At 39.9% G+C, this 27,791-nt stretch overlaps 3 protein-coding genes across 3 annotated transcripts; 2 read left to right on the top strand and 1 right to left on the bottom strand.

Moving 5' to 3' along the window:
* The first annotated feature begins 1,416 nt into the window (after positions 1-1,416).
* On the top strand, positions 1,417-21,717 carry LOC132163657 (uncharacterized). The gene is made up of 3 exons (XM_059574026.2): positions 1,417-1,727; positions 20,378-20,528; positions 20,650-21,717. Exons 1-3 carry the CDS (start codon positions 1,641-1,643, stop codon positions 21,417-21,419), a joined length of 1,008 nt encoding a protein of 335 aa, XP_059430009.1. The 5' UTR covers positions 1,417-1,640; the 3' UTR covers positions 21,420-21,717.
* Positions 21,718-22,325: 608 nt separating this feature from the next.
* Positions 22,326-26,992, bottom strand: LOC132163936 (uncharacterized). Its single transcript, XM_059574318.2, has 4 exons — positions 26,684-26,992; positions 26,340-26,441; positions 24,744-24,904; positions 22,326-22,566 (listed from the first exon to the last, which is right to left on the bottom strand). The coding sequence occupies exons 1-4, from the start codon at positions 26,784-26,786 to the stop codon at positions 22,453-22,455; spliced, it is 480 nt and encodes a 159-aa protein (XP_059430301.1). The 5' UTR covers positions 26,787-26,992; the 3' UTR covers positions 22,326-22,452.
* On the top strand, positions 22,949-24,737 carry LOC132163937 (heavy metal-associated isoprenylated plant protein 47-like). The gene is made up of 3 exons (XM_059574319.2): positions 22,949-23,258; positions 23,376-23,454; positions 23,576-24,737. Exons 1-3 carry the CDS (start codon positions 23,253-23,255, stop codon positions 23,713-23,715), a joined length of 225 nt encoding a protein of 74 aa, XP_059430302.1. The 5' UTR covers positions 22,949-23,252; the 3' UTR covers positions 23,716-24,737.
* Positions 26,993-27,791: the final 799 nt, after the last annotated feature.

Here is a 27,791-nt window from a genome sequence, read left to right as displayed (position 1 = left end):
AGAACATGCCGGTGCGTGGAGGAATGTGCGAGGGCATAAAGTGAGAGAAGAAAATCCGTATGCCAGGGCTGAAGGGCGGAAACAGGGGATATTTATAAGGGTGGGGGTGGCCTGCAAGCTAGACAATGTTGATAATGGGTTAAAATTATTTTTTTCAGACTGTTATCGAACGTTCGATGTATTATTGCACAGTGATTTTAGGATTTTAGATCAAACGTTTGGTCAATACCTAGTAGTTTTAGATTTGGTTGTTGAACGTTCGGTGTGGTTCCTAGTTGAATGTGCGCACTAAGGTTAACCTCAGTTCGGTGGTCCCCCACTGAACGATCGGCGGTCCCCCACTGAACGTTCGGCCAGAGTCAAAAATAGGTTTTTTTGGTTGTTTTTTTAAAAAAATAAAATGATCTTTAAAACAATTGCAAGGAATGGTTGTTTTATAAAAATATTTGTTTTTCCTTAATGGCTATGATTGAGTTTTAAAGTTTTGGGCATCATAGGTAAGGAAAAGCTGAGGATAAGAAAGAGAAAAGCACGTTTATGTATAGTTGAACGTTCGATGTACTATGCTCGAACTATCGGTGTACTATTAATCAAGGGTTCTAAGGTTTCAGGTTGAACATTCGGTGGTCTATAGTTGAGCGTTTGCTACCAATATGTACCCTAATGAATTAAGAAAATCCATTAGTCATTCTAAAGCCGAAACAACCTTAATAAGCATTCGGGGTATTAAATTTGGTGTCCTCACCAAACATTCAGTAAGACACAATTCCACAAAAATAAAAAAGAAGACACTTCTCCGTACTCCAAACATCATAAGTTATAATTATAACATTCTTAACCAAATTATTTATCAATTTTTTCATTGGATTTAACAAAAAATCTTAACTAAAAGATTAAGTTTAATAAAATGGTTAGATACTTTGAGGGGATCAATTATAACTTTGAAAAAATTGTGAGACATTACAATATAGATGCTAGTTTGAGGGATAAATATAGTTTTTCCCAATTCCTTGAAAGCAAAGAAGTTTAAACTCAAGTTAATTTCAAACAAATTAGATACAAAATACTTTACTATTAAATGTTTTCCAGGAATTATTTTTTCTTCATAAAATGAAACAAACACAATCCTTGGTCCCATAGTCTTTGACATGTCCATCAACAGCCGACATGGCACCCTCATATGAATCCAAGGGTTAAAAATAAAAACGCACAGACCAACAAAAAAAAAACATTAAATAAAAGATTACCAAACAAGCAACATCCTAGATTAGTGGGGGTTGGGGGGACCCGAACACGCTCGTTTATCCAAACCGGTAATAAACTGGACGCAACCTAAAATCCCAATCTAGTTGATAGATTTCGTCACGTCCGGGTACCGACCATAAGCGCGTGGTCACGCACCAAATCTGGAGGGAGACAGAAAGTGAAAGTTGAACGAGAAAGCGAGCGGTAGCACCCTCCACTATATAATCCCATCTCGCCACGAAATTTTACCATTTTCGCGTGCCTTTTTTAGTTTTGGGTCGGAGAGAGAGAGAGAGAGAAAGAGAGTGAGTGAGAGATTGATTTTGTGGCAGAGAGCGGGAAGCAGAGGAGGGAAAGAGAGCTCGAAGCGAGAGAGTGACAGAGTCAGAGAGACAATGGCGAGTGGCGAAGCGAACGTGGTGGAGAATCACGACGACGCCGTTGCGGTCGAGCTACCGGCACCTCAGGGCTGGAAGAAGATGGTTCGGTCCCTGTGCTATCTCTCTTTCTCTTTGGTTTTCGTTTTGAATTCTTGTTCTTGGCTCGTTTCCGTGACCTAATTCGCTTTCTCTGGCTCTTATACTCGAATTTGCGTGTGTTTTTTGTGTCCTTGTGCTTGCGCTGCTTTCTCTGTTGCGTTTAGGATTTGTTTTGCTGGAGTTGTTTTTTTGAAGTTTCGAAGCGAAATTGTGCGTTATACAGTAGGTTTTTATGCTTCCTGCTGTTCGTTCGGAATTGTAGTTTGCGTGTTATCCTTTTGATTCTCGGGGCTCATTGAATTTTGTTTGGAATTGTTTTTGTTTTTAATAAGATTTTGTGGTTAGCATAAGTATTTTGAAATTAAGTGGCTTTGTACTAGCTTGATGTATGCAATGTTAGCTAATTATTTCTTTTTTGTGCTCCACAATCTTTTTTTTCCTGTTTTCTAGTTTACTTATTTACTTTTCTATTGTTCTCTGTTCTGTTGTCATATGCTCTGCATTTGCCTTTTGAGTAACGGTTAAGAACCATTTCTTATACGGCGTCCTTATAATGGGTTTCCCCAAAAATTCTATTTTAGGATTTGTTGGTATTTTGGTGCTTTTCACTTTGATAATGCAATTGATTGCACGGCCATACTCAGCCAGCAGGCGCTTGCTAGGAGTAAAAACACTCAGGACTTGCTGGAAATTGTTTCCAATGCTTAAGTTAGCAAATGTAAAAGATGTTGTTTTGATGATGAGAGCCAACTATAGTGACTAATTTTTTATTTCCCCCCCCCAAGGGGTTGGCCCAAGTGGTAGAGACCTTGGTTTTAAGGTTTGCTCATTTCAAGGTCCAAGGTTCAACACCTCATGGGTGCAAACAATCTCTTGGGGCCACACTCATTGGTGAATAGCCAGCGATTTAACCAGTTCCATGTAGGAAAACTTTCGAGGGTGCGGTGCACGGGATTGGGGTTTACTCTGTAGGGGTGGGTCCGAAGGGCCCTGCCTTGGAGAGGTTCCCTGACATAAAAAAAAAAAAAAAATGATGAGAGCTTGAGTGTTTGTAGAAAGAATGGTTATGTGATCGTACCTAAAACGATCGCATGTCCTCTCTTTATGTGGGGCATCCACTAATGAGTTGCAACCTTGGCCAGGTGTTGTTCGCTAATGGCGTATAGCCTTGATCAAGTATGGTGCCGAATTACAGCCATGACCAGGTATGGTCATGAATTATAGCTCACTAGGTCGGTTATGGCTGTAATACGATGTTGCATAGGATTCTATGCTTGCTAGCAATTAGGATGAAACCAGGGGTAGCTATTTTTTATACCTCGCTCCTAGCTTATTAAGCATTTGTGGCGCCGACACGTTAACTTCTGTGGTTTGATTGGGGCTCTTGGTTTGGACTTGATCAATTCGGCCCAAATTGTGGGCTCCTGAGCCCGCATTCTCAACTAGGGTTGGCTTGTGAATATTTGGTATATCAGTTGCCCCTCCATTTTCATGTTTGACCTGTCCACTTGGTCGGGTGTTGGGAGTTTTCTTGACCACTTGGCCTTTTTGAATTATGGCGGTTTTTGGTTCAAAGTTGTAGAGGCAAATTTATTGTGAGTGATGGTTGGCAATTTTTTTGAGTCTTGCAGTGTCTTTGTCGCTTGTTTGTCTAGCCACTTGGGCAGATTTGAATTGTCCCTTGATTCAAATCTTGATGGTTGAGCTCTAAGGTTTCCAAACACGAACAATAAGGGGATTGCTCTTATGCTATTTCTCACTCTTTCAATTGATATGCCTTCCATCTTCCTGCTTGTCCTCTTCTCCTCCGATACTTGTTTTTCTCCCACCTTCATTCCCACTGGAGCTTTTAGATCCCTTTTCTTTCTTTTGTGTTACATGCTTGGGTTGCCTCCTAGACCTCGAGTTTGTTGTTGGCGTCAGTTCCCCTTTGTTGATAGTGTCGTTCGAGCTCCTTCCTCTAGTAAAAGTCGTTATCCCCACAATTAGGCGTCTGTTATCTTCACTTACCCTTGGATGGCCAGTGAGAATGACCATGCCCGCTTAGAGTATTTGGACTCCGTGGAGGAACAATTTGCCCTTGTCATGATTCCAATGCTTGAGGTTGTCGAGCCAAGGCCTTACCGAGTCTAGAGGTGGGAGCCTTCCCAAAATCCCACCACCTGGATGATTTTGGACATTGTACCAAATCCTGGTGATGGTAAGGCTTAGGGCTCCCAAGCCTCACGAGTGAGCTTGCTCTTTTATGAGTGAGAGCAAGATATGCTTGTTCGAGGCTTCCTTATAGGCTGGCCCGCGGCTTCCCTTCCCTAGTCAAGTCTGGGAAATTTTAGCCCATTTGAACCTCTCCCCTTCACAACTTATGCCAAACGGCTATAGGATCCTAGTCGCATGTATGATCCTCTAGCCTTCTTGTCTTAGGAGTCAACATCACTTGGCTGCTCTGGAGTCCATCTATTGCTATCAAGCAACATAACATCTTGGGGCCTAGTTCTTTTGTAGCCCTAATCCCGATCAGACCCTTGGTACTGACCTTACGTCCAACAAGGGATGGATAAACTGATTCTTCTTCATCTTTTGGGATGAATGAAAGTTCTGCCCTTGGTACAAAGATGTTCAAGACTCAGTTGGGGTTAGCAGGGTTTGGGGGGAGCCATCTCAGGAGGGTGAGTCCATCATTGCTTCTTTGTATAATGATTACTGCTTGTGATTTTCTGTCAACTCGTCCTGTTATTTTTATTTTTATAGCTTTGTCCGAGCTCCATTGGAAGAGCACAAGATCCAATAGGTACTTAGGGTGTGCAAACATCCCATGAAGAAATTTGCTTACGCAATGAACTTTGATAACCTGACTGAGTAGCTCTTTGTCTTGGGAGTCTGATCGGAAGATTCCCGCTATTGGAAGAGGTATGATTGATATTATGAACTTGCTTGTATGTGTTGGTCAACATGTTCTTTTTTTTTTTTTTTTTTAACTTCTTTTCTTTGCTCTAGTAGAGATGGCCCCAAAAAGGAGAACTTGAGTTTGGGATTAGCAAGGCTACCGGCGAGCCAAAGAATGAAGGCTTCTTGTCTCTTCCAAATCCAAGGGCGACTGAGGAAGAATGGGTCCTCTACAAGCGAAGTCCACTAAGGCGGCCCCACCGCCTTATTAGTTCTCGTGCCTGCATTTTTGTTTAGTGTTTCAAGTGGTACCCCCCTCCCCCCCTACCAAACTAGTTGACCATCGACCAATTTGATATCTTGCCTCTCGCATGCGCTGTCTAATCCCTCATTGGGCAAGAGGGTGCAGGCATTCAGGGACCCATTGGTGGCCCTGGCGCTATTTGGGAATCTCTTCCCTAGAAATTCTTTTGAGGAGCTATGCAAGATGCCCTTTGAGACCTCTGTAAGATCTTTCATGATCTCGCTCAGGTAAAGCCCCTTTGCCCTATAATTTTCTCTCTCCTACAGTGCTTCTCTGACTTAGTTCTACAATTGTGCAGATGGTGTCGGGTATTGTAGCTCTCTATCAGGAGTAGAAAACAGTTGAGGAATTTGAGGTTGAGAAGGCTGAGCTCAGGGTTGTTCATGTGAAGCTAGAGGTCGAGAAGAACCAGTTTGTAGGGGTCAGGGCGGTTCAAACTGAGCTGGATGCAGAGAGGGCCAAGTTTGCCAGTCTAGAGGCTCTTTGGGGTGAGCTCGAGGTGGAGAGGGATAGGACATCAACTTTGGAGGGCCAACTCCAAAGGGTCAAGGCAATTAGTCAAGAGGAAATTGCTAAGTGCTACATGGCTGGGTTCGATGCCTTCAAGGAGAGGATTTAGGGGGATTTTCTTGAGATCAATGTCTCACATTGGTGCGTTGAGGATACTGTGGAGTATCATGCAAAGGTTGAAGCCAATGCGGACCTTGTCTCTTGAAAGGCTATTGAAGCTTAGGGTGGGCCCCCCAATTGTAATTATGTGCCTCCCTTTGGAGTAATTTCTTAAGTATTCTCGTTTGGTTGTTTGAGTGGTCTATTGTTAGTACTGTTCGCAAAATTTTCTAAGGTTCAGGTGTGCCTTGGCCGGGTACTACCCGAGTAGGGTGGCATGTGAGTGCAAGCAACATTATAAAGTGTGCCCTAGTTGGGTATTTCCCGAGTAGGGTGACATGCACAAGTAGTCATGATGCGTACCTTTGGGGCCAGATCGGGGGTTCGAGTAGGTTTACCTGAGCCTTCACACCCTATTCTGCTATTCCTAAGAGTGGGATGTCTCCAAGTGTTGTATCTTACTTGGACGTTCGTATGAGTAGAAGTTATTGTTTGAAGCGAGTCAAGTCGGGCGAGGAGAGGCTTTACCTGCTGACACTACTTCAATCATTGATAATTGGTTTGCTTGTGGCAGGAGGGGATGCTTACCTCCATGGGAACCTCTAGGGCTTGGGTCGTCCAACAACTTGTCTATCACTTTAGCCGTAGCCTCCTCCCTTTATGGGGGTCATGTCTTCTAGCATCCTGATCGTCGCTTCAGTTTGGTAGTCGAGTAGAGGTGTTGGTCATTCCCTGTAGGAACTTTAAAGTAGACAAACAAATGGTGAATTGAATACACTTTTATTAACTCTTTAAAGATATAATACATGGCATTTACTAATTGTACTTCTTGAGGTGGTCGGCATTCCATGGATGAGGCAACGACTTTCCATCTAAGGTCTCAAGGCAGTTTGTCCTTGGGCAGTTGGAGCCGATTACCTTGTAGGATATTTTCCAATTTGATCCCAACTTGCCCTATGTTGGGTCTCGAGTAGTAAAAGTGACATCCCGCAAGATTAAGTCTCCCATATTGAATCTCCTCGATTTCACTTTGGTGTTGTGGTATTTGTTCACTCTATGTTGGTACACTGCCATCCTCATGCTTGTCTGCTCCATTCTTTCCTCAACTAGATTCAGACTCATCCTCAGTTCTTCGGGGTTCTTGTCTAGGTCGCGATGGCTTGTGTGAATACTTACAAGCCCAAACTCCATCGGCATGACTGCTTTGTTGCGAAAGTCCCGAGAAAAGGGAGTCTCTCTCTTTGGGGTTTGAGTAGTTGTCCTATACACCTATAGAGGATGCTGGGGAGCTCTTTTTCCCATGGGCCTTTTGACCTCTTCAGTCAAGTATTGATCGTCTTGAGCAGAGTTTGATTCATTACCTTGACTTGCCTGTTGGCTTGTGGATGACCCAGGGAGGAGAAATGGTTCAGGATGTGAGCTGCGAGCAAAAGTCTTTGAACACTTGATTGTTGAACTGCTTCTCATTGTCAGTGACTAATGCTTGGTTAATGCCGAATTGGTAGACTATGAACTTCCATAAAAAATTCTAGATGTTCTTCTGTATAATGTTTGCCAATACTTTGGCCTTTACCCATTTGGAAAAGTAGTCGATGGTTACCACCTCAAATTTTACTTGACCTTTACAATGAGGAAGAGGCCCCACGATGTTGGTCCCCCATTGTGTGAATGGCCATTATCCCACAATCAAAGTCATCTCCTCGAGTGGGTGCCTTAGGATATTCAAGAACCTTTGGCATTTGTCGCATCTTTTGACCAAGTCTTGTGCATCCTTTTGCATACTTAGCCAAAAAAAATCCCACCCAGAGGACCTTGTAAGCCATTCTCTGATTTTTTAGTGGTTTTCACATATCCTTCATGAATTTCTCTCAACACATAATTAACTTCTTGCTTGCCTCCGTTCCACTGGCTACAAATTTGGCCAAGCTGACCGTTGTGGGTGAAACGATAAGCACTCCCATATTTCCATGTGTCTGAGTAGGGGAGGGTTGCTGAGATAATCCCTCAATTCTTGGAAGGCCCCCTTCACAATCGGTGGACCACTCAAACACCTTCCTCAGTACTTTGAAGAATGGCAAGCATTTATTTGTGGATTGAGAGACAAAGTGGTTAAGGGTGGCCACTCTGCCCATTAGCTGTTGTAATTCCTTGGTGTTGTATGGGGATTGCTTCTCCATGGTAGCCGGTATCTTCTCGGGGTTGGCCTTGATTCCTCTTTGAGAAACCCTGAAGCCCATAAACTTTTCGAATGACACCCTGAAGGAACACTTGGCGAGGTTCAACTTCAATCGCTACCTCCTTAGGACCCATAATGCCTCCTTGAGGTCGGAAAAGTGTTCTTTCCCCTTCATGCTTTTGACTAGTATGTTATTCACGTACACTTTCATGTTTCTCCTTATCTGTTGTTTAGAAATGGCGCGCAACAACCTTTGCTATGTGGCCCCCGCATTCTTCAATTCGAAGGGCATAACCTTATAATAGTATAGACGCATTAGCGATGAAGGATGTCTTCTTTTGGGCTCATTCATTCTAATTTGATTGTAGCCTGAGAAAGCTTCCATGAAGCTCAGTAATTCCATGAAGTTTAGTAATTCATGTCTGACTGTCGTATCTACAAGTAGGTTGATTCTTAGAACATCTCCAATAGGACTTTTAAATTGACTTTTAAGTTAAATTTAGTTAATATGTGCCATTTTCGTGCTCCGGTAGACCTTTCAAAATAATTTTTTTCAACAATTTGCTACAGTAAACTTTCATATATGAAAGTCTACTGTAGCAACTTGTATGATTTTTTTATTTTTTATTTTTATTGTTTTCTTTCTCCTTTCTCTCTCCCTTCTTTGCCGCCTCTCTCTTCTTCTCTGGTTCTCTGCTTCTCCATCACCGGTTCACTCATCTTCCTCCACCACACATGAAATCATTGGTTCACTCTCCTTCAATTAAATCAGAAAATCACACCCCAAAATCCTTACCCATCAAACCAATTTGACACCCATCCAACCAAATCGACACCCATCTAAAAATCGCACCCCAAAATCCTTACCCATCAAACCAAATCGACACCCATCCAAACATCTGAAAAGCACACCCCAAAATCCTTACCCATCAAACCAAATCGATACCCATCCAACCAAATCGACACCCATCAGAAAATCACACCCAAAATTGACACTTATCAAACCAAATCGTCCCCCAGTGAGAGATGTTTGTGGAGCATAAATGGATTTGTTGTTAATGGATAATATTTGCAATCCTGGTTCTATGGTGGTGAGCGAGAGAGAGAGGGGAAAGGGGATTTGGGCTGGAAAATGAATCAGGGGGAGGGAGTTGTTGTGCGTGGTGGTGAGAGAGAGAGAGAGAGAGAAGTGGGAAAAAATAATAAAAAACAGATTGAAAAACAATATTTAAATAAAGTAGAGAGTAAAATAGATAGTTTGCTGGAGTTTATTGTGAAAATGTAGTAGATAAAATAGAAAAAGTTGTATTTTGAGTGGCTAAAATAGCCATCGCTGCTAGAGATGCTCTTAGTAGGGGAAAGCTGCCCTTTGGCAGACTTTGTTAATGTTGGTCTAGTCCACACACATCCTCCATTTGTCGTTTGCCTTGATCATGACTACATTGTCAGCTAGTTGGGATAGTGCACTTCCCTTATAAATTGTGTTTGCAATAGCTTTTCGACCTCCTGTACCATCTTTCCATTCCTCTTAGGTATGCTGGGCACGTGTTCATGTGTCTAGGCGAACACATCCCTGTTCTTTCGTAAAAAGTTCAGCAATTGTTCCTTTGGGTTCTCTGGGAGGGGGGAATCTACCCAAATTGTTTTGTTTGACTTGCCTTCTTCTATGGCATCCTTGATCAAGCTTTAAGATGGTTCTCCCTACTAGAGTGCTATTTTGTCTCTCACCTCGATCCCTTCCACCGTGAGGGTTTCTTTTGACTCACGACCTTTCAAAGAGGCCATGCGGCATTTTAAAGCGCGTACCTGATCTCCTCTTGTTTCTCTTGCGCCTTGTTTGGTTGTGAACTTCATTTTCAAGTTGCTCGACCTATGATTGCATTGTAGTCGAGGGGCAGCCTACCACAAGGAAGTTGACAATTGTGGTGACTTACTTGGGGTTGGTTCTTGCAGTGATTGGCAGGGTGATCAAGCCTACGAGATAAACTTTACCATTCATAACTTGACCAGTGGCGAGTTGACTGTTGCAGCCTTTCCCCTTCAATCTTCATTTGCTTGAAAGTCGGCATATAGAGTATGTTGGCTTAGCGCCTGTTGGCCACCAAGATCCTCTAGGTTTGGTAGTTGTCGACCACCCTCATGCTAGCGCATTGTCATGGGGATGCTATACTCCCTTAGCATTCTCTTTAGTAAACATGATGGGTTGCGCTTCGACTCTGGGGTTTCTAAAGGTGGTTCTACCAAGCAAACCTACCCTATTCGGGCTCTCCTTGCATAAGCCCTCCATGAAGAGCTGGACTCACTACCCCCTGCGAAGCCTCCAACTATTGTCCTAATTTCTCCTAGTGGCTCCTATTCGTGCCTGAATTGGGGTTGGGGGTTCCTCCAGTACCTTTTGGGTCATGCCTGTTCCTAGTCGGCCACAAGCCTCAATAGTCTATCGTGCTTTATCAATGTCTCGATCTGCCGCTTGAGATCAAAATACACATTCATATCGTGCTCGTGGGGGAACTGGCAATACTGGGTTCATGACCTCTTCGCTGGTTTTTTAGCTTCCCCATTTTAGCACAGGTTCGGTCTTGATCTAGATAAGCACATGCTTGATAGGAGTGTTGAGAGGCGTGTAATGAGTGAACTTGCCACCAAGTGTTGTTGGCCTCCTCTGCCAAGGTTTGGGCCCCTCATCGGCTCTCCTGGACTTACATCCTGAGTTGGGGTGAGCCTCGCGAATTCAAACTCTTTCTTCTTTGTGCTTAGTTGGCTACTCTCCCCTAGGTCTTGGCCCCTTCCGGTGCTCATGGTGTCTTCTGCATTCATGTGCTTTTGAGCTTTGGACATGAACTCTGTTATGTTGGTCAGTGGATTTTTGGCAAGGGAGAACATGAATATGGATGAATGCAAACCTCCCATAAAGGCCGTCAAGACCACTTTCTCATCTGTGTTGTCTACCAACAACCGCTCCTGTATCTCTGTCCCCTTGTAAAGTACACCACAAATTGCTTGCTTAGCTCAGTGAAAGAGCTAATCGACCTTGGTTTCAGCTTGCTGGACCACCTTTGGGATGATCCCTTTGGTGTGATCGGAATGCCCTACATGTAATCTCATTAGGCACGACTTACAAGTGCACGAGGGCCTTGTAGGTTTTGAGATGGTCCAAGGGGTCTTTGTTGCCATAAAATATCGCCTAGTGTGGCATCTTGAACTTTTGGGTAAGGGGAAATCCCATTATCCTAAGGGAGAAAGGTAGGTTTGTCATCTGGACAAGCTTGCCCACCACTGTCAAGGTTTTTCCTTTCAGGGGCTCCATCAGTTCGTCTAGCTTGGCCACATTTTCTTAAGCTATTCATCTACGTGGCTAGTCACTTTTGACTCCTCCATGTGCCTCACTCTTGAGCTTCTCTCTAGGGACTATGCTGGTTTCTCACCGTGCGGTCCCCCATCTAGCTTTCTGCCTCATGACCAACTTCCTTGCCATCTTGATGTTGTGGGGGCTCTAGTCTATGCCGATGGGAGGGTCTTTGGGCAAAGATTTTTTGCATCAGTAATTGGTTTTGGTGCAGGAGTTGGTTCTTGTTCTAAGCAAGATTTGCACTTAGGTCTCCAATGTAGAAATCTGTTGGCCCTGGAAATTTTGAGCCAGATTCTTATGAGTTTCCTAGGCCGTGGTGGTGGGTTCACATGCCATGATGTCCGAGGTGACTCCTGGCATCCATTGATTTAGTTTGCACTATGCGATCTTTTGTTTAAGAAAGTTAAAAGAACGTTCCCACATATGGCACCGATTGATGATGCGGTCGAACGCACTGCCAAATTCAGCCAACATACGTCTGCAAGGAGTAAAAGTAGTCGGAGACTTGTTAGGAGTTACCGGTGGAAGAAATCTCTGATGCTTAAGTTGACAAAGGTAAAAGATGGATTGCTTTGAGGATGAGAGGTAGAGTGTTCGTAGAAAAAATGGAAATGTGAACGTACCTAAAATGATAACATGTCCTCTCATTATGTGGGGCGTCCACTAACGGGGTACGATTTGGCAAAGGTTGTCGTTCGCTGATGGGGTATGGCCCTGACCAGGCGAAATGCCAAATTATGGCCCTAACTAGGTGTGATGTTGAATTGCGGCTCATTGGTAAGTTATGGCTGTAATTCGATGTTGCGTTGGATTCTATGCTCACTAGCAGTTAGGACGAAACCGGGGTAGCTATTGTCTGTGCGTCACTCCTAGCGTTCTTTTAGCAATTGTTGCACTGGCACATTAGCTTTTGTGATCAGATTGGGGTTCGTTGTTAGGACTTGATCAATCCGGTCCAAATTGTGTGCTTGAGCCGCATTCTCGATCTGGGCTGGCTGAGCTTATTTTGAGCTGCATTAGCTCATAGCTTGCCAAGAGAAGGGTTAGTCACATGATTTATTTATTTTTTTTCTTCTCTTCTCAATTATTTAAGTGAAAGAAAGAGATGGTAGTTCGGATTCCGTTTCGATTTGGGGACAGATTAATGTGGATTTGTCTTGTTTGAAAGTTGTGGAATTTTATAGGGAATAGTGTGTATTGATACTATTTAGTATATGTCTCACTTATGTGCCGTAATTGTTTTAGAAAGATGAGTCTCTCTGCGGGTCATCATTATGTTTTTCCTAGTTGTTTCCTTGAATAACCTTTGTGCTTTTATGACTGTACTTGAGCAATAGGTTGTAGAAATTTTGATGTGGGTAGAGCACCCTCATTGTCTTCATGCAGTGCTGCTTTAATACCTCTTAAATTGATTAATTTTTCCTTTTAAATGGAAGTATTCATGAAATGATACGCTGTTAAATTTTCTGTTACTTATTTAAAACTGAGGCCTGGAACTGGGTCTTTGGTAACTTTTCCATGTGTAACTTGAACTTTGTTCTATGAGAACTTCTGGTTAGGCAGAAGAATTTGGTCCCCTGGACTATTGAATTAGAGTTGACTCTCTTGTAGTTAATACTTGTTATCTGATAATTCTTGTAATTAATGACTTTTAAAGAAATAAACTTGCTTTTACGCCGTATAATTGATAGTTCTAACACTTCGTAATTAATAGTGTTTCGTAAAATTTTCTTAAGACTATTAATTATAAGAATCAAAAATTATACTTGTTTTTGATAAATTGCGAACTAATAAATTTAAGGGTTAATTACACTTTGCCCCCTGAGCTACTACCCCATTTGTGCTTGTACTCCTAAACTACGACTTACTAAAACTCGCTCCCCAAACTACCAGTTTGTTATGAGTTTGCCTCATATCAATCTCCAAAACTGCGTTTAATTTCAAAGCAGGGGTAAAACCATCACAAGAAAACTGAGGCATCATGTGACAGGCACATTTGACAGTTTCTGTTACATTTAACGCCTCGAGCTGACTGTAGGGCAAACTCGTAAAAAATTAGTAGTTCAGGCAAGCGAGTTGCAAGGAGTTGTAGTTTACGGGTGTAAATGCAAATGGGTTGGTAGTTTGGGGGGCAAAGTGTAATTAACCCTAAATTTAATCAACTTTATTTCTAAAACTTAGAACAAAAGATTTTTTTTCCAAGAACATTTTATTCCTTAAGAAAGACCTCAGTTCAAATGATTAAAAGTTTCAGCTAAGCTTCCTCTTTCAATACATTTAAACCTCTCTCCCCTGGCCCCCTGCTATGGGGGCCCCTTTCTCTAACCCTCCCTTGGGTTTTCGCTCTCCCTTCCTTTTACATTCTACTCTTCAAAGTTAGATGTAGCCCTCTATAATTGATTACTGTTTGAATTATTCTATTTGGAGATGTAACCATAGCAAAACTGAACAGATTCATTCAATGGTACGAAGTTTTACATGCAGAGCTAGAAAAATGTTTACTTAGTTTTTTACTGAAAGTCTTCTAGATTTGGATTTTTTTTTCTTGTATGAAAGTTGTAGAGAAATCTAGTTAGTCATTAACTCTGATAATTAATAATTTTCTGTCCACCATGATTAGCAGTTATACAAGGGTTATCTGTAACTTCATTTAATGGTTTAAGTTAGGGTGAAGAACAAACCATACAACCAGGTGTAGTTGTAATGTTGACATGCACCGTTAGGATCTAACACCAAAGAATTTTAATCATGGGAAAATTACAAAACCGGTCACTATAATTGCACCCATTTGCAATAAACTCCCTAGGGTCTAAGAAATGGCTTAAAACTCCCTGTAGTTAGCATAAGTGGCAAATAACTTCTCACCCCTAACTTTTGTTTGTAATTTTGACGAAAACTGTCAATGTGCTATATCAGCATCATTAATAAAATATTGACACGTGTTTTGATAAAAAAATATATTAAAAAAAAAAAGAAAAAAAAAAAACTTCAAATTTTATGGGGGTGGCTTGGGCACCCCCACTGGCCGAATCTAGGGGTGGTTGAACCACCTCAAGCTTTTGGGAGTGGTTCAGCCACCCCCTTTGGCCAAATCTAGGGTGGCCAAACCACCCCCATGGCTTTGAGGGTTGTTCGATCGTTCCCTCTGGCCGGCTTGAGGGTGATATGTCCTCCCTCATAAAAGTTCAAGCTTTTAATTTTTTTTTTTTTTAACTTATATTTGTATATTTTTTCTTTTTCTTTTTATATTTTTTGCCATACAGTTTACTTGTCATATTATTATTAGTGCTAATGTGACACATTGATGGTTTCCATTGGGGGTGAGGAGTTATTTGCCACTTATGCTTACCACGGGGAGTATTAAACCATTTTTTAGACCTTAAGGAGCCTATTGCAAATGGGTGCAACGACAAGCACCAGTTTTGTATTTTTTCCCTTTAATCACACTGCTTTTATGTTCAGTGGTGTTGGGCCCAACCAGAATTTGCTCCAACTTGAGAGATCATGGTTTCAATTATTAGAATTGTACTACTGGATAAGAAGAGCTCGTACTATTGGATATTATTGTAGAATGTGTACCTTGCTATGAGTTATTTATCACTTTAAGAATTAGTTTCTATCAGCTGATGTATATTCATGTAGGTGATGCATATTGCAAAGTTAAGGTTTTGCTTTAGACTGAATACAATTTGCCTCAGATATTAATTTTTAATTGCTATCAAAGTGTGTTTGATAACTTGAAAATACAAGGAAACTCATGTATTATTGGGAGTGCTTGCAGTTGGAGCTGCAATCATGTTCTTCCATTTGAAGTACCATGAGCAGACACATGGGGCTGTTGTTTGGTATTTAGGACCTAGTAAAAATTTGGTTAAACCTATGATACCATTGTGTATATTTAATCACTATTGGGTGCAGCGGTGCATCCAGAATCTGGATGCAGGAACCATATTAGTTATTAGATTAAGGGGGTGCCATGAATATATGTAGCTCTCCCTTGATTGGGTGACTTTGACCTATTGCATTTTCTTTGTCAAGTGATAATTAATTGTGTATTGGATCTTATGATGTGCTCTTGTTGTGGCATTTGGTGGAAAAAAAATTTGATGTACCATGATATAGCAACGATTTTGATTTGCGAGTATGTTTATTTTTTACTTTTTTGGGTAGATTATTGTGTTGTGTTCAATATTCTGAATTTTAATGATTCAATCATTCCACTGCATTCCTTTCCTTTCATTTACATAATTCCAAGTCTTATCATCACCAATTTAAAACCTTGCACAACATAAGAAATGAATCTTGATTCTGGTGAGGTATAAATTACCTAACTTCTACCACTACTCTGTCTTGTCATAATTCTTTTCGAATTTGTCCTTTGCCTTTAATTTCCTTTTCTATTCAGAAGCTCAATTCCTAGTCTATTCCTGTTTTATCATGGAAGTTGTGTCTTCTATTCTTTTTTGGTCTACTTGTTCAATGTTGATGCAACGTACATAATGCATTCTGTATGACAATCTTTGCAAAGTTGGATGACGAAGTGTTTTTGAATCTGTTGCATGGACATAATTCTGGTGCATTCGATGAGTTTTGGAAGGGATTTAGTGTGGGTTGGAGTTGGAAGAAATGTGTTGCATGGACATAATTCTCTTTTTTTGGTTGGTCCTTTCTATTTCTTTTGTATGGTTCTTTATATTTGTTTTTTTCCTTTCAGCAAAACCCTACTTGCACATGGACTATCAATTCATATTTCTGTCTTCTTCTCTTGTGCTTAATTATTTCGCTAGTTGAGAAACTGGAGATTTTTCCGCAGGTTTTTTCGCCCAGATTTTGAGGTTCTGTTTTTTTTTTTTTTTTTTTGGTGCCTTGACAGACACATTCAATGTGTCTTAGACCCATTACCTCACCTTCCGCCACATTCGTTATGGAGGGAGGTAGTGTATGATGACCAAAACAGAAATTGTGTGCATGCTGGCATTGCCCATGTATACCTTGTTGGTTTGTATATTGTACTGGATCCCATGACAGAGGAGTTGGAAGAACAAACTAAGCATCTGTGGAGTACTTTGTGAGTTCCCTTTTGACATGACATGGGCCATGTTAAGGAAATGTTGGAAGTTTGCAACATGTGGTTATACCGTGTAGTTGGAATGTTTTGAAGGCGATACCTTGGTTCATATGTCTTTGATGAAACTCTAAAGTAAATTCCTTTGCTTTTAAATGTTTTTTTGTGTGTGTGCAGGTGCACATGCGCACTAGATTTGGGTTGCATCTTTCACTGAGTTATATGTTTTCAAATCTTTTTTGACTATATCAGCAATGCATCTGTTTGGCTTTTCTATTGGTGTTGTGCATAGCTTAGGTATCATACCACATGGGCCAGAGGCACGTTGTCATAATAGAAATCAAAACTAGTGATTCGTGTTAGTACGTTGATAAGTTTTGTCAAGTCGTCATCTTAGAGACCCTATATCAAGCACTTACACAATCACTTAATAGGAAGGAGAGAGTATGTTGTATCGGGGGAGAGTGCTGAAAGTAGGGAGGAGGTTACCAAGAAATTTTCTTTTTATTTAAGTTACTACCTTCTATGAAAAGCATAGAAGATAATTGTTTTATCTTGGGACTTTGTTGAGAAAGAAGGCGCTCTCTGTAACTTCTGTGAACAAATTGATGATAGAGAACTAGTAGTCTAGAGGGTTCTCTACAGTCTATATTACTAGAAAGATGGGAGGATTTGTTACCTTCATCTACAGTCTATATTACTAGAAAGATGGGAGGATTTGTTACCTTCATTTAAGAATGTTTGGAAAATACATACCTATTCAGATGTGGAGGTCCACCATCGGTTGGAGGCCACCCATTCACAAGAAGTGGGTCTTCCCTCCTCACCTCTGGTGTACATCCCCATAGGGGGTGTCGAGGATTTGGAGTTCACCCTGCTGCCTTTTGAAGGGGTGAATACTCCACCCACAGATTGAGATGAGTTGCCCTTTACTCCAATAAGATTTAATGTCCATATACTTGGGATCTTTTTAATTTGCCTAATGGAAAAAGGCGGTTGGAAGAAAGTGAGTGTTTACTGTAAAGCTTAAGACTGATGTTTCTATAGAAAGATACAAGACCATATTGCTTCCAAAAGGTTTTACAAAAATCTATGGAATAGACTATGAGGGGACATTTGCTCTGATAGCAAAGAACTCAATCCAAGTCCTATTCTCGTTGGCAGCATATTTGGATTGGCTACTTCACCAATTTGATTTGAACAATGCGTTCCTTCATGGAGACTTGGAAGAAGTATAAATGGAACTACCTCCTGGACTTGAATTTCCCTCTTCTAATAGTAAATTGCACAAAGGCATTGTATGGTCTGAAACAATCTCCTAGACCTTGGTTTGAAAGGTTTTCCTGAGTTATGCAGAGATTTGATTATAAGCAAAGTTGAATTGATCTTACACTTTTTATCAAGCATTCTTCTCATGGAAAGACGACTCTGATTGTGTATGTAGATGATATTTTATTGACAGGAAACAATGATGAGGAGATATGAAGGTAAACGACTTTTTTTGCTAATGAGTTTGAAATAAATGACTTGGGCAGTTTGAAGTATTTTCTAGGCATTGGGGTCCCGAAGTTGAGACATGGTATATATATTTCCCGGCAAAAATATGTCCTTGATCTTCTCAAGGAAACATGTAAAGCCATTGATAATTTAGTGAAAATGAATTTTAAGTTGGGTGAAAGTAGCGAATCCTTTAGTGGAAAAATGTAGATATCAACAATTGGTTGGCAGATTGATTTATTTGTCTCACACCCATCCAAGCATTGTTTATGTTGTTAGTGTGGTAAGCCGGTTTATGCATTTTCTATGTGAGTCTCACATGGAGCCGTCTACCAGATTCTTTGCTACTAAAAATCCTCCCCTAGTAAAGGTTTGTTGTTTTCGTGACATGATCACTTGAATATAGAAGCTTACATCGATGTAGATTGGGCTGGGTTGATTATGGATAGATGATCCACTTAAGGATATTGCACATTTGTGGGAGGTAATTTGGTTACTTTGTGTAGTAAAAAATAGTCAGTGGTTGCTGGATCCAATACATAGGCAGAATTCTAAGGCATAACCAATGGAGTGTGTGAAATGTTATGGTTGAAGATATTGCTGAAAGAACTTGGGTATGATTCTAAAGATTCCATGAGATTAAGATTGACAAGCATTTGATTAAAGAAAAACTACGTGCTGGTCTGATCTGTACGCCGACCAGCACGCCAGTTGTGAAGACAGGCGAACAGCTCGCAAATATCCTGAGAAAAGGAGTGTCAAGTGGAGCTTTTCATACAATCTTAAGCAAGTTGGGCATGCAGGATATCTTTGCCTTGGCTTGAGGGGGAGTGTTCATGTATTATTTTATGGTTACATTATTAATACTATTGGTGGGCATTTAGGTACTTGTATTATGTGAGTTTATTATAAATAATATATGAACTAGAGAACCCTAATTTTTTGTGTTCTCTTTTCATACAAACTGCCTTTCTCTTCTTTTCTCTTTCTCACATTTCTCTCTTTTCTTATTATACTATTTAAACTATGGTATTGCTTGTGCAAAGGGTGCTTCAGTAGCGGCTCATTGAAGTTTTCTAGTGGCTTCAATCAGTGGAATGTAAGCTTTGCTAGAGCAACTCATGATTGGGAGGTGAATGTCTTTGCCTTGTTCTTCAAAATTTTGTATTCAGTTGGAGTGAGGCGGGATGGTGAAGACAAGCTTTGGTGGTCCCCCACCAGAAAAGGGTTGTTCATTGTTAGCTTCTTCTATAGTGTCCTTGTTTGTAATGATGGCACTCCTTTCCCTTGGAAGAGTATTTGGCAGACTAAGGTTCCTTTGAAAGTGGTCTTCTTTACTTGGTTGGCGGTCCATGGGAAGATCCTTACTATGGATAAACTTAGGATGCAATATATCATTGTGGTCCATAGATGTTGTATGTGCAAGAACAGTGGGGAGTTCGTGGACCATCTTCTCCTCCATTGTGAGGTTGCTAGCGCCTTATGGAATATCTTTTTCAATCGGTTTGGGCTGTCTTGGGTGATGCCTAGTAGAGTAAATGACTTATTTGCTTGTTGGTGGACTGGTGGTAGCACTAGGAGTTCTATTGTGTGAAAGATGGTGTCTTCTTGCCTCTTTTGGTGTCTTTGGAGGAAAGAAAAGGAAACAAAACGAAAGAAGTTTCGAGGACCACGGGAGAACGTTGGCAGAGCTCGAGTCTTTTTTATCTTCGACAATTGCATTTGTAGCTTCTTTGGTCCTTAGTTTTCTTGATTTTCTTGCTCTTTTTTCTCCTTCTACCTATATGTTTCTTTTATATACTCTTTGTGTACCTTGAATGTAGCCATTCGCTTTTAATGATATTTCGATTACGTATAAAAAAAAAATTATCTAAACTAATTGAAAGACATAATGATTAACACAAACTCCACTTTCGGTGGGAGTCAAAACCTCTCGTGCTTAGTGAAAACTTCTTATTTTATGCATGTCATTGAGCAGTTACGGAATAACACTAACACCACTAACATTGACACATAGACATTAAAGACACCCACTACAAAATTACCTTTCATTAACCATACACGCTGACACCCCCATCCCATGCAATGGCACGTCTTCATTGCTAAAACTCCCTCCCGTGATGGTTCGTATACTTTATTTCTCTTTAAACAGTGCATAACAGAGGCCACATTCTCCCATTGACCTCCAGATTTCTGGGCTTCATTAGTCTTTGGGACCTATCACATCTCCTTGGTTGGAAGTATAATCATAGGAAGATGCTTGATGTGCAAATTATTCTTTTGCTATTGGTGCATTTTTGTATAATTGCTTTTTTCATGTTGGGAGGTTATTTAATATTATTTATGCACTCCTCCATGGCACCTTAGGTAAATTTTGTTAAAAGTTTTGGTGATTGCTCCTCTTGCAAATGTTTAGGTCAATTTGGAAGTTGCAATCGCAGTCCCAAGCTTCCTTGAAATTTGGACAAAATTAGTTTTAGTTCAGTTGTCATTTTTATGCATATTGTCGGTGGGTCACTCTTTTAACTTACGGCAGTGTTTGTTGCCTATATGGCTTTGTTGGCCCTACTTATTTTGGGAGGGTGATGAATGACATGGCTTTTATGTTTCCTCTCAATAAGGGTGGAAAAATCCGTCGGAGTATTAGATGGATGTAGCATTTGACTAGTCTGATTCTGATAAATTATTTGCTTGAATGCAAAATTGACTTTGATACTGTGGATCATTTAGGCATTCTTTTGATTCTATCTACCTTTTCTTGCACTTGCAGTTCAATCCAAGGAAAAGCGGGACACCAAGGAGGAATGAGATAGTTTTTGTTTCGCCTACTGGTGAAGAGATAAAGACCAAAAGACAACTAGAGCAGTATCTCAAGTCTCACCCTGGAGGCCCTTCTACTTCTGAATTTGACTGGAGCACAGGTTCCTCTGTTTGTGTGTGTGTGTGTGTTTTTATGTGTGGCATGCATGGGTGCACGTGTGTTCTGTTGAACAAAGGCTTCTTCTAACAAAGTACAAACCTCTGCAATTTCTGTACAAGCAGGTGAAACTCCAAGGCGTTCTACAAGAATAAGTCAGAAATCAAAAGCAACAGAAGTGCCAGAAAGTGAACCTCCTAAGAAAAAGCAAAATCAAACAAGCTCAAAGAAGGGAGAAAAAGAGGAGGATGATGATATTGATGGAGAAGGTGAGCGTGCTGAAGAAAAAGAAGATGCTGCAGTTGGCGAAGAAACCAAAGCAAGTGAGCAAGTGGAGGTAAAAGATAAAGAGGATGTAGGGGAAAAGGACACCGAACCTACAACCAAGGAAAAGGTTGATGAAATGGATTTTGATAAAATAGAGAATCAGGAGGCTGCTGTTAAGACAACTTCTGATGCAAAGGAAGAAGTCTTGAATAACTCACTGCCAACTCCAGGGTTAGAGGAAAATAAGGAGGAAGCTGTGAAACAGCAGAAAGAGCCTGAAATTTCCGGTAAATCGGATAATAATCAGGAAGCTGCTAACAAGACTACTGATGATGCAAAGGAAGAAGAGATTAAGAGTGACTTGCTGCTGACACCAGCTACCAAGGAGAATAAAGAGGAAGCCAGTAAGCTGCCCTTAGAGCCTGAAGCACAAACCTTGCAACCAGTGCCTTCTGAAGCAGATGGGAAGGTTGAAAATGAATCTGAGGCCGTCAAAGAGGGGAAAGAGGCATCTACTAAGAATTTGATCAGTACGACAGAAACCAAAACTAATAACGACGACGTTAACCATTCTGTGAGTTGCGAGAAGACATCGCACGGGCCCAAGGCGTCTCAAGTTAACTGTTGAAAGTCTGCCTGCTGGGCTTAATTGTACTCTATCAATCATGTCTTTGTTTTATCAGTTAGTGTATTTTACTAATGATATTTCTGCTGCAATTAACATTAGGGACCCATACAGCAATCCCAGTGGTGTCGATTTGCTGTTTCTGCAGCATCGTCATTGCGGTCGATTGCATTAGATCTTTTGTTATACGTATTTTTCCAACTCAGGACATTCTGTACTCTACTTAATAGTAGTTTTCGTCTCACCCCTTTGTACTGATAAACTTGCTAATGTTGAATAAAAGATGAGTAGTCTTCCATTACTCAATCCTCAGGGTTTGTGATTATTATTGGATCAGAAATTAGCACTGGCGATGTGTGAGTACCCAGTTAAAGGAACTGAATTTCCCAGAGCCTTGGGAACAAGAAAACCTTGGCACAAGCAGACGATCAGGACCGTAGATATTAATGCCATTGAACTAGTACGTTGGATCATAGTTTTATTAAGTTCCTTAAGCTACTGTGGAAGCAGGAGATAAACTTTGGATTTTTTTTCATTTACTCTTCCTTTTCGAAGAGTTTGGATCATTTATTACCCAAAAAAAAAAATGGTAGCTGTAAACTGCCTACTGATATACCGTTAAATAATTATTTTCCGCTTAGGATTCATTACCAATAAATAATTATTTCTTACCCTAGATCCCTTTTGATTGATTACCAATGCTTAACTCTTTTCTTCTCTCCTTTCTCTCAATCCTTAATTCTTATTTTCCTTTACAAAGTGGATGGATATTAAGGAAAAGTCGGCATAAATATGATGGTAGTTAATCTTGGTCAGCAAAATTCCTGATGTTGACCATTGACTTTTTAGCTCAAGTAAATAGAAGGCAGTATTTGATGATTGAGATACACAATTAGGCAGACACTAGGATGTTTGGAAGTAGCAATTACATTTCTAATTTCTTTTTGTCTGAGAATAAACATAAAATACTCACAAGACTGGGTATCCAATTCTAAATGGAACACACCAAGGAAACATCAAAGCACCCATGTGCTATTCATTCAAGTACGGCAGACAGCAGAGATCCAAAGCTGATTTTGAAACCGAAGCTAATGCAAGCCAACACTTGATTGTCATCATCCTCCATTGTCATCTTAAGAGTGTAAGAGCCCTGCGAATGCCGCAAACTATCAGCTATGTACACTGAAAAATCGGTTGAATTTGATTGTTCTAATAAGCTAAACAATACAATTTAGAAAGCCGTTGTGCGTTAGAACAAGCAACGGAGGAACGTGTTGCAGAAGTTTTCTATTTCTATAACACTACGAGGGGACGAGTAAAGTGGGACACCTCGAACTGTTAGAACGAACAAGAAAGAAAGAAAAGAGAAGACAGCAAAGGTGAATAAGATATTCACCAAACAGAGCAATTGCTAAACAAACTGAAATGGTTTAATTATTCATGTGCAATGTGGATAGACAGCCATGGGAAAAGTTGATAAGTCCATCAAATCAAATTAAGGAGCAAAAAAAGTAGGTTTGAATTGTCCTTCTGATGGTTCTCATGAATCACATGCTGTGGGACAGGCTTCGCAATTGGCAAAAGACTAAGGAGTAATGACCACAAAAGTTTTAGAACAAACAACCTTAGTAAACAAAACAAATTAATCAGTTTAGTCAATTCAAAATTAGCATGACTTATTCTTCAAGAAATAGTGGTTTTGTGGCATGACTTTTCTGCATGCCATGGGAAATCAATAGTTTCCTTACTGGAGAAGTTTGGGGCTCTATATAAGTGAGGTCTTGGTCTTGCTTGTTCCCCGAGAAGACTCGTGGGATCTCTATTTTCTTGGCCAATATGAAGGTATGATGATCATTTGCAATCCGAGAATGTTTGTTCTTTTGGGTTCATAACATATGCATACCATTTATATATAATGCATGCCATAACCTCTTCTGTGGTCTATTTTAAATATTGCAGCAAAAGATTGTGATGAAGGTACAGATGAATTGCCTAAAATGTCAGAGCAAGGCACTCCAGGTTGTAGCTGAAGCAAATGGTTAGTATTTTATATATAAATATCCCAGATCCCATTAAATTACATGGAATTGATTGTAGCATGTTTTTGGTTTAATACTTTTGTGGGTATATATAATATCTTGGATTAATTTGCAATGCAGGGGTGAGCTTTGTGGGGTTAGGGGCGCAGAAAGATAGAGTGGAGGTGATTGGGGATGGAGTTGATGCTCCAAAGTTGGTGAAAAGTCTGAGGAAGAAGGTTGGCCACACTGAGCTCCTCACCGTAGAAGCTGTGAAATGAATACAACAAGCTATAGAAGCTTGGAAGACCATGCTTTTGCCTGCCAATCCAATAAGAGAGGGAGAGAGAGAGAGAGAGAGAGCTATTTTGTTTTTAATATTATGTACATTTCGTTACTACAGCTGCAATGATGCTTCTAACTAATCATGACAGCAATAGAATAGCAGTTATATCTTATCTCATTGCAGAAAGATCTGCAAAGTAACATTGACCATGATGGTTAACAAAATAAATTCCATAAGTAACGAAAAGAGACCGTAGTTAGACAAAGACGTGCCTGTACACCATTATCTAAAACAGGCAACAAGTTGACTCCTCAATGTTGCCTATTCCCACCTCAATAAACGAAAAATTAAGAGCAGCACAGAAAAACATGATGCATGAATAGTTAACAAAATAAATTCCATCAGTAACGAAAAGTGACCGTAGTTAGACAAAGACGTGCCTGTACACCATTATCTAAAACAGGCAACAAGTTGACTCCTGAATGTTGCCTATTCCCACCTCAATAAACGAAAAATTAAGAGCAGCACAGAAAAACATGATGCATGAATAGCAATGGACAATCCATGGAAGTTGTTATCCATTGATGCATCATCCATGGAAATATATCCTGAAGGTAAGGGATGATGTGAAAAGAAATACCAAGAACTTTAAGTCCACATAATGACAGAACAGAAAAAACACCATAGTCAAAACAAGGCAAATGTAAGGTTTTAAATATATCCAATTTGACAAAGCCCCAAGAAATAAATGCTAATTATGTTTATCACACTTTCCAATTTCTTTCAGGAAAAAATGATTATGTTCATTATTCTCATTAACCACTTTCAGCATAATAGCTAAATGCCTACACAGTGAGCTGGTAGACCTACATTCACAATTCGTTGTTCCTATGAGAATCAGCAAAGAACACCACCATGTTTAAGTTACTGTACATTTTGGTGCACACAGTAAGAATTTTTTATGTTCAACTTAAACGTCAATGCATAAGGAAAAAAGTCTAAATCTAGCAAAGTGAGACGTACAGGTGGGGTGTATCCAGGTAAAGTTTGGGTGTGAGAGAGGACAAAGTTGCCTGCTTCAATAGGGCAGGGCGTCTCCTCTGAAAGCTCAATCTTTTCTGTATGGACGTGCAACCCAAAGTAAGAAACATCAATGATCACTTTCCCACCATCAATGTCTTGATCTGCATATGAAAGATACAGGGTAAGCTCACCGAAAATGCCAAGAAAAAAATAACCTCCAGGGGCACATATATTAGCTAAAGTGCAACATATATTAGCTAACGTATAGGAAGAGTAAACATGTAATGGACAAAAAGGTACAAAGGAATCCTGTGGACATATATTTGGAATATCCCAAAAGTGATCAAACAGAAATTTCTGGCATCAGATGTTATAATCTGGATTTGGAACACAGATATCCAATCTTCTTTGATTTATCAAAATATTTTAAAAGCTCAGTTGGACCTAAGAATGCAATTGGAACTAGTAATGATGTACTGTACTTTAGATCCATCTAAAAAATTGGTCGATACCCTTATTTGACGCAATATAAGTGAGAGTATCCACCTTACCACATCATCCCTTCATTGCACTCACTCAAGTTAAATCCCATGATATTTGCAAATAGCAATTCATTCAATCACATTATGACTAAATTAGTCATATATTCCTTTTCAGAGCTCCAAAAAACAAAATAAATAACGCTGGGCTTCTATTGGCATAACAGATTACCATAATTATTAAAGGCTGCAGAAATTTTGCCAACAATACTTGCTGGGACATGCACTGGAAGCATCACTTTCACTATAGTTACTAGGACCAATCACCTCCTGACGAATGTTGCAAATGATCCACATGCAACTAAGGTATGTTGCAAACAATTCACATATGACTAAGGTTTACTCGCCAAGTAAAGCCTCCAACAACTCATTGTACAACACGAGCCCGTGGGACATTGATTGTAGAAAAACTACTTGATGAACTAGTTGGCCAATTCAGAATGAGAAAAATTAGACAATTTTTTTTTTTTTTATGAGTGATTGTCCCAATAGGAAGGGGAGAGGTAGATTCGAACCAGTCATCTCCACGTACAATTGTAAGTCTATGGATACTCAACCCAAGCCCTATAAGAAGAGGCATCATAAAGTAACACTGTCCAAGCTCACTTATATCGATGTTGACGTAAGTAAAAGACTTCCCTATACTAACAAAACATAAACAATGGAAAGATAAATGAACAAATTAAATTACATGAACACAGGATTTGCTAAAAAATATGAAGAATGTTAAGTTTACAAACATATTTTACAAAAAAAACTTTTACAATATGATGTGGCACAACATGGAAAGGAGATAAATTCAACTTTTGAGAAACCCAATATTGTGCCTTTTTTTGTAAAATTTGTTTGCCGGCCTGGCATTTTTTCAAAAAATACACATAAGGCACCATTTGCCCCACTGTTTTGGGTGTATAAACAATGTTTAAGTTTGACATAATCAATTAAGTAGACATTCTATATCAAGTGGGCACACAACTCTCACTGCTTGGTGCAGATTAAGCTTAAACACATATTGAACAAAATAAGGCAGAAAAACACCAAGAATCAAAGAAATTACCGGCTGAAGCCGAGATTTTAAAGGTGGCTGGCTTGCCTGACACCACCGGGCTGGGTGATATCTCAACACCCCGCACCTTCACAACATAGTCACCTTTCTTATCTGCATCATTTCACAAAATCCCTTACAAAAAAAAATAAATAAATAAAATAAAGCTAACAAATTTAGGGGCACAGTCACACAGCACCAAACCCTTTACGAAATAAGAATCAAAGATTTCAATTTTGGTTGCTGGGCTAATGCATGATTGCAAAAGAAAGTAAATTCATTCATCAAAAAACCAAAAAGTAATTTCCGATCCTCATGATCGATAAGATGGTAGCCAAGAAAGTGAGAAAACTGACCGCAGTATTTGACATCCTTGGCATGAGTGGAAGGCACAAGAACCAAACACACAGCAGCAAAGAAAAGCACAAGGGTTAGCTTCAACTGAGCCACTGCCTCCATGGATTGCTTTCTGGGATTTCTCTTTTCTTCCCTTTTGCAACGAATGTTTGGGCAGAAGACGAAGTGGAAGATGGAGACTCTCTGTAGTTTTTAACGATCAAGGGGGAATGCAATGGCGTCTGGAGGATTAGGTGTCACTGTGAGGAGTCTGTCTTCATGGATATGCGCCAGAAAATTGACACGCAAGCAGACAAAGCAACATTCTCACCATCCCAATTGTGAAAGAGACTTCCCTTGTGATTTTTTTTTTATTTTTTATTATTAAAAAGGAGCGGAGGCCCGATCAATTGTGGCTATTTTAGTCAAGCACCCGCTAGAAAGTAATGACAGGAGAGCCTAAACGGTAAAAAATTGTAGGCTCTCACTCTAATCCCGTTGAGTCATAGTCTGACTGAACATCACCAAAACATTAATAAAACTTAAGACGGTTAATACTAGGTTAGTGTGGAATTATTTGAGACTAATGAACCATCACTGATAGTAAAAAAATTTATATATAATTTTATATATATAGGTTGCACAGCTTACATATACACATTAAATTTGTAGCTGTCAATCTAAGGGAGAAATAGTTGTCCATTAATTTCAATAGAGGGTTGGGTTTTATTTTCTTTTGTTTTTCTTTTTTAGGATTTCTTAATAATGTTAAGATTTTTTTTTATTTTTTAAATAACTTTAGGACTTCTGTGTTTTGGGGTTTTCTTTGAATTTATGGAATTTTATTTTATTTCTTTTTCTTTGAAAGATTTTTAGTAACTTTAGAATTAATGGATTTGTAGCCTATATAAAGGATTGTATTTAATAATTGAGATTATGAGTTTAGTATTGAGTAATGTTTTCATCTGCTTAGATTGCATAAACAAAACATGAACTTTTGTTTTGTCTATCGAGTGAATAATTGTACAAGTTTTGTGCATCTCCTTCTCCCAAAGAAATCTTCTTCTATTGCCCAAATAATTTTGAACATCTTTATCAATACAATTAACATTATGGTCAACACCAGAT

This window comes from Corylus avellana, chromosome 8 (assembly GCF_965113065.1).
Source record: "Corylus avellana chromosome 8, dhCorAvel1.hap1.2, whole genome shotgun sequence".
NCBI lineage: Eukaryota > Viridiplantae > Streptophyta > Magnoliopsida > Fagales > Betulaceae > Corylus > Corylus avellana.
The sequence above is the reverse complement of the archived record's forward strand: the minus strand, read 5'-3'. Positions and strand labels throughout refer to the sequence as shown.

Bases quoted from the DNA above. Each gene is read 5' to 3' on its own strand.
- LOC132163936 (XM_059574318.2), bottom strand. From the start codon at position 26,786: ATGGAGGCAGTGGCTCAGTTGAAGCTAACCCTTGTGCTTTTCTTTGCT. The intron at 24,905-26,339 runs GTAATTTCTTTG...TTTCATATGCAG, and splicing joins TAAAATCTCGGCTTCAGCCG to ATCAAGACATTGATGGTGGG. The intron at 22,567-24,743 runs GTACGTCTCACT...CGGCATTCGCAG, and splicing joins TACCTGGATACACCCCACCT to GGCTCTTACACTCTTAAGAT.
- LOC132163937 (XM_059574319.2), top strand. The intron at 23,455-23,575 runs GTTAGTATTTTA...TTTGCAATGCAG, and splicing joins GGTTGTAGCTGAAGCAAATG to GGGTGAGCTTTGTGGGGTTA.
- LOC132163657 (XM_059574026.2), top strand. From the start codon at position 1,641: ATGGCGAGTGGCGAAGCGAACGTGGTGGAGAATCACGACGACGCCGTT. The intron at 1,728-20,377 runs GTTCGGTCCCTG...TTGCACTTGCAG, and splicing joins CTCAGGGCTGGAAGAAGATG to TTCAATCCAAGGAAAAGCGG. The intron at 20,529-20,649 runs GTTCCTCTGTTT...CTGTACAAGCAG, and splicing joins TGAATTTGACTGGAGCACAG to GTGAAACTCCAAGGCGTTCT.